This window comes from Gekko japonicus, unplaced genomic scaffold (genome assembly GCF_001447785.1).
Source record: "Gekko japonicus isolate JY-2015 unplaced genomic scaffold, Gekko_japonicus_V1.1 scaffold2536, whole genome shotgun sequence".
NCBI classification, from domain to species: Eukaryota; Metazoa; Chordata; class Lepidosauria; order Squamata; family Gekkonidae; genus Gekko; species Gekko japonicus.
The window spans coordinates 116,638-125,013 of record NW_015173752.1 but is presented as its reverse complement, the minus strand read 5'-3'; the positions used below and the strand labels follow the sequence as shown (position 1 = coordinate 125,013).

At 53.5% G+C, this 8,376-nt stretch overlaps 1 protein-coding gene across 1 annotated transcript; it reads right to left on the bottom strand.

Annotated features, from left to right (window-relative positions):
- Nucleotides 1–1,221: 1,221 nt before the first annotated feature.
- Nucleotides 1,222–7,302, bottom strand: FAM120C (family with sequence similarity 120C). The gene is made up of 3 exons (XM_015423492.1): nt 7,193–7,302; nt 5,112–5,169; nt 1,222–1,842 (listed from the first exon to the last, which is right to left on the bottom strand). Exons 1-3 carry the CDS (start codon nt 7,282–7,284, stop codon nt 1,573–1,575), a joined length of 420 nt encoding a protein of 139 aa, XP_015278978.1. The 5' UTR covers nt 7,285–7,302; the 3' UTR covers nt 1,222–1,572.
- Between the last annotated feature and the right edge of the window lie 1,074 nt (nt 7,303–8,376).

Genomic DNA, 8,376 nt, shown 5'->3' with positions numbered 1-8,376 from the left:
TACCTAGCTTATTCCAAAATGCAAAGTTGTCAAAACTTTGGAATTTGTTTTAACGATTAAAAAGTGGCAGAAGGCGAGAACGGGTTCGAGGGTGGGGGAGCAAGGCGTAGCAGCCGCAAGAGAGGAGGGGGAGAGGTAGTTGTACAAGGTGTCAAAGCCCCCCCCATCCTATAAATCCAATTAAAGCCTCGATCAGCTTGCTCCGTCAATCGCAATTCACCCACCTTCTAATTATCCGTTTTAAATTCATTTCAATTGCGAATGTTGCAAACACAGAACGAATTTTTCAGCATGCTGACGAACGCTAGTGTTCCTCAGAACGCCAAATTCGGCACTCGACCGCGGAATGGAGTTCTGAATCCGCAAAAGTACACACAGCCGCGTCTACAGGCAAACGCCCTCTCGAAACACCAGAACCCCCAATGTGCCGTGTGTAGGATTTAAAGCACTTGGTCTTCCTCACACCCCCCCCCCCGCACCTTCCCAACAGGACGGTCATTCACCCACTCCCCTTTTAGAGACACCACCCTTTCTGTTCGCTCACAGTCCTGGAATTGTTAACGGTTAAGTGCTCGTCTGTTTTAAGGATAAAAAGTTTTCTGTCTGATATCGGGTGGCCTGCCTTGTCCGCTCGCTCCACCAGACCACAGTGAGGTCAGATGGTGGGCTTGGGGATGCAGGCCTTTAATTCGCAAAACGCATGGCGCTTTGGAACGCAAGTCGTCTCCCGGGAATGTTTCCACCCCCTTCCGGGTTTTGCTGCGTTCATATTTATATATAGCTCTATTCACGTTATATATAAATATAATCTCTCTCTCTCTTTCATATATAATAAAAAGCACAAGCCAGTATACACACGTCATGTATATCTCGCGATAAAATGCTCTGCGAGCTCTCTCGCTCTCTCTCTCTTAAAAACCTCTCTCCCTTCCCCCCGGACTCCAGCCCACCAGCACGATCTCCGAAAGCAAAGGCTGCTTCGGAGGGGGAGGGGGCCGGCGGTGGGCGCAGTTGGCAAGAAATTAACAAGGAAGGCAGGAAAAATCTGCCCTAATTTTGTTTTTTAAATAAAATCTTGCCAGCTGTTCTTTTTTTTTAACCTTTAAAAAATAACACCCTTCCCCCAATCCAGAATTCATAATTCTCGCCCCCCTAAAAAGACTCCCCCCTATAAAATTAAAAAAAATGCAAACGAACTTAAAAAAAAAAAAGAAGGGGGAAAAAAATTGCCGCTCTTGTGGATCCGATTGGCACGATAGCAAATCCGAGGGGCGAGACAAAAGAAGTGGTCACCCGGAGTGGGATACAAGAAAGTTGTTTTCCACCTTGTGGTGCGCCTTGAGGACACCCCCTATTTTGCAGTGGGTCAGCCCCCCCCGGCCCCTTTAAGTGCCATCGAGGAAGTGCTCCCTCAATCCCTCCCCCAGTGAAACCCACTCCTCTTGGTGCTTCCAAATTCTTGCTCAAACGCCACGCCCACCTCCCACCCCTTGCCGACGGTGCCATAACTTTCTCCCTCTCCCACCACGCCCTTTCTGTCACCACCCCAACTGGACCCACGGCGGCAGCTGTTCACTCCTCTTTCTGCAGAGCTGGGAACGGAAGCTTGTTTTCCAGGCCCCGTTCGGGGTCCCCGCTCAGCGTCCCGAAGAACGGGCTATTGTTATTGCACGAGTCCGCGTCTCTGGCTAAGGCACACGGTGAGGTGGTTGAGGGGCAGGCCCCGAGTCCTGGGTCCTCGCCCACAGTAGTGGTGGTGCCCCCATTCCCGTTCACCTGGGACTGCGGGAGGCTGCTGCCGCTGTTGAACTCCGGCGTCTTTGCTGCTCCGTCGGTAGAGCCCTGTCAGGCAGGAGATGGCAACGTTAGAAAAAGGTGGACCATGCGGCCCCAAAATATCAGCTATCAAAGAAATGCAGACATTTTTCGTGAGCGCCACTTCTCTAAGGATGAACATGGTTAAGCGTGGATACAGAATCTGTACAGTTCCCCGGCAAGGTGGGATACAAATTGAAAATAATAAATAAATAAATGCAGAGGGGAAAAGCCACACCTTGGGATGAGGCCAATTATCTGGGAGTCAGTCCCCTTGCATCATCTGACCAGATTGTAAGGAGACATTTACCCCACATCAGTGCAGATGAGAAGTTGTTTTTACCATGTTTGATAATCTGCTACCACCCACAGCATTGAATCAGAACCACATAGAAAACAGCTACCCAGGGAACATACCTGCTGGATCAGACCGGTGGTCCCTCTAGTCCAGCCTCCTGTCTCACACAGGGGCCAGCCAGTTCCTCTGGAGGGCCAACAACAGGGCAGAGAGGCCAAGGCCTTCCCCTGATAAGAACATCAGAAGAGCCCTGCTGGATCAGACCACTGAGGGTCCCTCTAGTCCAGCACCCCGTCTCACACAGAGGCCAACCAGTCCCTCTGGAGATCCAACAACAGGGCAGAGAGACCGAGGTCTTCCCCTGAGGTTGCCTCCTGGCTCTGGGATTCAGGGGTTTAGGGCCCCTGAATGTGGAGGTTGCCCTCCGTCGCCATGGCTAGTAGCCACTGACAGATTTATCCTCCATTATTCCTTATCTAATCCCCTGCCCGAGCCAGGCAGACCCTTGCCAGCATTCCTCCTGGCCTTGGACTGGGTGAGAAAGAGGTTTCCGTCATCCTGGCTCTTTGCCTCTCTCTCGACCCCGCCCCCTTTCAGCCTCTAGTGTCCTCCCCGACCTATTTCCATTTGCCTTAGGAAGGGCCTCGATCAACTCTAGCCTCATTTGTTGCGGAGAGCAGAGGTCATTTCGGGGAGGAACGCGGGGGATTGCCGTTCCCCCGGGTGAGGTGCAGGGGGGCGGGGCACATGATGAAGCCCCGCCCCCTGCTTCCGGCCGCCCTGCTTCCAGCCCTCATTCAGCCAGGAGGAGGCAGGAGAAGAGGGAGGGTAAGTTGCTTCCTCCCCGCCTCTCCCCACCCCTGCCTGCCTGGGGCCAGGGAGGGCCTTGGCGGGGCTTCCTCGCACTCCCGCTGGCCTTGCAGGTCCACTGCCGGGCCCCTGATGTCAGGGGGTGTGGCATATGCTAATGAGTTATGCTAATGAGTTCCCCTAGCTCTTTTTCTACGAAATGACCCCTGGCGGAGAGAGAAGGGGAAAGAGGACCTCACAAGAGGATTGCAATTAAAAAAAAAAAAAAAACCCAAAGATTCTAGCTGCACAGGTGTCAGGCCCACTATGCATTTTATAGTTTGCCTGCCGTAGAGGAAGGAGGAGGGGGAAAGGGGTGTGAAGACCAAAAGGCTTCCACTTTCCTAAATGCTTCGATGTGCCAGACCTGTCGTTCTGCTTTATTTCTGTAGAGGGGTACGTGTTGACTGTTAGTTCTGGCGTGGGGTGATTGGGTTCTGATCTTGAGTGCCTTCCTGCTTTCACCTTCAGTCCTAACAAAGCTCGTGTCCAGTATGGTATCTATCAACGTCTCAATAAACTAAACTTTCTTCGAAGTGAATGGTGTTGAGAACTGATTTAACCAGGATTCTGACAGCAGGGAGGGGGACTGAGGCAGTGAAACCCACCACTCGAAAGTCCCCTTGCCATGGGTTTTTATGGGCAGCTGCAGTGAGAAAACCCCGGGAAATCGTTGCTTTACTCACAAACCTTTGCTCTTTATAACCATAGCGCGTTCCCTCCACCACCGCCAAAATGGACTGAAACATTCCCCCTTTTACTGACAGTAATGGGCTGGGAAAACCCTACGTTATAAGTGGGTCAGAAAGCAAATCTGGAATGGTCCATGGGTCCCCGACCTTTTTGAGCCTGTGGACGCATTTGGAATTCCGAGACAGTGTGATGGGCACAGCACAAGATGGCTGCCACAGGAGGCGGAGCCGACCACAAAATGGCTGCTGCCACTTACTCTGAAACACAGTTGGTGTTGCGGAGGCGGCTGCTGCCAAAGCAACGTTTATTAAAAATCTGCACAGCCGATCAAATCTCCAGTAGCCGAGCAAGAAGCCTTCCTGGGCAAAAGCCCCACCCCCTGTCTAAAAACACTTGGCCGGAATGCTCCCTTCTAAGCTGAGGAGTCTTGTGAGCGATGTTCCCTCTAAACTGAGTTAGTGTGAGCTAGCTCACAGTTTTTTAGCCTCTGGCTCACACATTTCTGTCTCGGCTCAGGAAGGACGGCTCCAGAGCAAACTAACTGATGCAGCAGCCAAATCGCTCGCTCACAACTTTAATGTGACAGCCAGTTTGGTGTAGTGGTGAAGTGCGTGGACTGTAATCTGGGAGAACCGGGTTCGAGTCCCCACTCCTCCACTTGCACCTGCTGGATGACCTTGGGCAAGCAATAGTTTTGGCACAGCTGTCCTTGAAAAAGAGCAGTTTCTGTCACGAGCTCTCTCAGCCCCACCCAGCTCACACGGTGTCTGTTGTGGGGAGGGGAAGGGAAAGGCATTTGTAAGCCGCTCTGAGACACCTTTGGGTAGTGAAGGGCGGGGTATAAATCCAACTCTTCTTCTTCTAATGCCAGCAGCTCACAAAGGAGAATCTTTGCTCACAAGACTCTCCGCAGCTTAGAGGGAGTACTGCTTGTGAGCAAAAATTCTACTGGGTGAGCTCCTGGCATTAAAGTTGTCAGCCAGCCAATTGGCTCCTGCATAAATTAGTTTGCCCTGGAGCGGTGGAGTCTAGGGAGCAAAAATTCCACTTGGTGAGCGAGTGGCATTAAAGCTGGCTGCTGCACAAATCAGCTTGCTCTGGAGCCCTCCCTTCCTGAGCGAAGACAAAAAATGTGTGAGCTGGAGGCTAAAAAACTGTGAGCTGGCTCACACTAACTCAGCTTAGGGGGAACACTGGGGGGGGCACCAGGAAAGGTGCCGGTGGGTGCCTGGGCCCCCGTGGGCACCGTGTTGGGGACCCCTGGAACAGCCGCTCCAGTTATGCAGAATTCCTTCCCAGAGGTGCGGGAAGACTTCCAGGAGCTTCCAGCGTGAGCCGGCCAACACAATCCTGTGGTTTCGAGAGCAGAGGTGGAGAGCATCAGTTGCTGACCCCAGGGGGGCCGTGAGGCTACACCGACAAACAACAAAGGACAGAAAGGCCGAGACACACGTACTTGCTTGTTGACTTTCTTGTTTCCTTTGGAGAGCTTCCCAGAGTTATCGCGGCCACGGCTGCAAAAGACGAACACCCCCCCCCCACAAAAAAAGGTATTAAAGCACAAGTTCATTAATACCAGGAAGAAGAGAGTCCGCTGAATTATAAGGAAAAGGAACAATATTCAGTTCACTTATGAACACACTGATCCAGGCTTATGAGCAGTCTCTCGCTTGGGGGAAGAATGACTCCTGGATGCTTAGGAAAGGAAGGGCTACGGAAAGGGAACTCGCACAGGTGCGTGAGGGCAGAAGGATCTTTTGTGGGCTCGTAACCTGTGGACTTGTTTGCCAGAGCACACAAACCATCGATTCTATCAGCGGCAAACATTATTACTGATAAAAAGAGAACTGCTAAGAATCTGTGAAGAGAAGCTGGGGGGGGGGGTGGCTTTCAGAGCCCCCCACCCCACGGAGCTGAAGAACCCATCAGGAATGATTTGGCACCCTTCAGTCTAGGGCGACAGCCAGAAGAGTAAGCGTAAACTGATAAATTGGCGGGGGCCAATTCCAATAAGTAAGTGGGGGGTGGAAGTATTTTAGTTCTGGCGGGTTCCTACAAATGGGGTGGCAAAGGACAGTCCACATGGATGGGGGACAGAGCCGTCAAGCCACAACTGACTTTTGGTAACCCTGTAGGGGCTTCAAGGCAAGAGACGTTCAGAGATGGGTTTGCCATGACCTGCCTCTGCGTAGCAACCTTGGTCCTCCTTGCCGGTCTCCCATCCGAGTACTAACCAGGGCCGACCCTGCTTAGCTTCTACGATCTGATGAGGTCAGGCTTGCCTGGGCCACCCAGGTCAGGGCAGAGACAAACAAAGGTGGTCCTGCCATGGTCTGCCTCTGCGTAGCAACCCTGGACTTCCTTGGCTGTCTCCCATCTAAGTACTAACCAGGGCCGACCCTGCTTCGCTTCTACGATCTGATGAGGTCAGGCTATCCAAGTCAGAGCAGAGACAAACAGAGATGGGTTTGCTGTTGCCTGCCTCTGCGTAGCAACCTTGGTCTTCCTTGGCGGTCTCCCATCCGAGTACTAACCAGGGCCGACCCGTCTTAGCTTCCAAGAGCTGATGAGATCAGGCTAGTCTGGGCCACCCAAGTCAGGGCAGAGACAAACAGAGATGGGTTTGTTGTCGAAGATGGTTTTGCCATTGCCTGCCTCTGCGTAGCAACCCTGGACTTCCTTGATGGTCTCCCATCTAAATACTAACCGTGGCCGACCCTGCTTCGCTTCCAAGAGCTAATGGGATCGGGCTAGCCTGGGCCACCCAGGTCGGGGCGAAGAGTCACACTGACCTGTCCTAATGCAAACGGCAGCATTCGTTCATTACAGTTCAAGTCCTCAGTGTGTCTCCAAAAAGGTATTAAGTGTTGCGGTCTGGGTGATAACGCATATTCATTTGAATGCAATCGATCCGTTTAAAGGGCAGATATAACACAAACTTTAAAATCTTCGATCGACTTTTAAGTTCCAGGGATTTCAAGGGGAACAGGCACTTTTAACATGATGCACTTTTAACATGATGGAGTTCACTGCCACGGGAGGTGGCGGTGGCGGCTACAAGGGTGGACGGCTTCAAGAGGGAATTGGATAAACGTGGAGCAGAGGTCCATCGGTGGCTCTTAGCCACAAGGTATAGACAGGGACTCTCGGTCTGGGGCAAGGGATGCTCTGTCTTCTTGGTGCTTGGTATGTGTGTGTGTGGGGGGGCAACAGTGGGAGGGCTTCTAGTGTCCTGGCCCCACTGCTGGACCTCCTGATGGCACCTGGTATTTCTGGCCACTGTGTGACAAGAGTGTGTTGGACTGGATGGGCCTTTGGCCTGATCCAACATTGGCTTCTCTCATGTTCTTGTGCTTGTGCCCACCGAACCCTGCCTTACTGGTTCCCCCTTCCCTAACTGCTTTGCATCTGTCTCTCTACGGCGGCCGTATCCTGCATCCCACCCTCACCCGGCTGCTGCAGCATCTTACAAGGAGAGAACCGACCCTTCCCGACAGCAGCAGTCGGGCCCAGAACGATCGCTCTAGCGGGACTTACCCTCTCCCTGGGCCTCCCACTGACACCACCTGCATGCCGAAGGAGCCTTGGCCCCGGGACGGTTTGCTTCCGGCCCACTGGCCCACCACCATGCCAGCAATCTCCAGTTTGCCTCCTTGGGGCGGGATCGGGTGGAGTCCTAGGCGAATGGAACGTTCAGTTAAGAGAGGAAGGGGAGGGGAAACGGAGGAAAGCTGCCGCTCGATTGGGTCATTTCGAGTGGTCAAAGGTCGTGGGTTACAATCTCACATTGGGTAATGGGAGGAGACCGGTGGCGGTGGTGGAGAAGAATACACGAAACATCCACGCATTGTTTGTGTACACGGTGTTTTCTCAGCAGAAGTGGGGGGGGGGGGAGAAGCCCAAGCAATTTGCACGAGGGTGAGAAGAGACAGCTTGAAACACTGCAGAGACCACCGCCCAAGGCAACGATCGGTAACCAGGCCATGTGGTTCCATCGCTGGGGGTAGGAATTCCAGCCTCCAACTGCGGCCTGAGGATCTCCCGACATCACGGCTCATCTCCAGACGACAGAGACCAGTTCCCCTGGAGAAGATGGATGCCTTCGAGGGTTGACTCTGTGGCATTGTGCCCCACCGAGGTCCCTGTCCTCCCCGGGCTCCACCCCCAAATCTCCAGGAGTTTCCCAACCTGGAGCTGACAACTCTACCCCTCCATCCCCTGCCGGTGGCCAGGGGGGACCTGGCAACTCTATTCAGAATCAAAGAACTGGAAGGGACCCTAGAGGCCATCTAGTCCACCCCCCTGCTCAATGCAGGACCAGCCTAGAGCTTCCCTGACCAGTGTTTGTCCAGCCGCTGCTTGAAGACTCCCAGGGAGGGGGGGAGCTCACCACCTCCACAGGCAGCTGATCCCACTGCGGCGCGACTCTGACTGTCAAAACGTTTCCCCCAATATCCAGCCGGTCCCTTCCCGCCCTTAATTTAAACCCATTGTGGCGAGTCCTCTCCTCCGCTGCCCACAGGAACAGCTCCCTGCCCTCCTCTAAGGGACAGCCCTTCGGATATGTCAGGAGAGCCATCCTGTCCCCCCTCAGCCTCCCCTTCTCCAGACTCAACATCCCCAACTCCCTCAGCCTTTCCTCACAGGGCTTGGTCTCCAGGCCCCCGATCCTCCCCGTTGCTCTCCTTTGGGGGGGGGGGGACAGCATCCTTCTTTTCGAG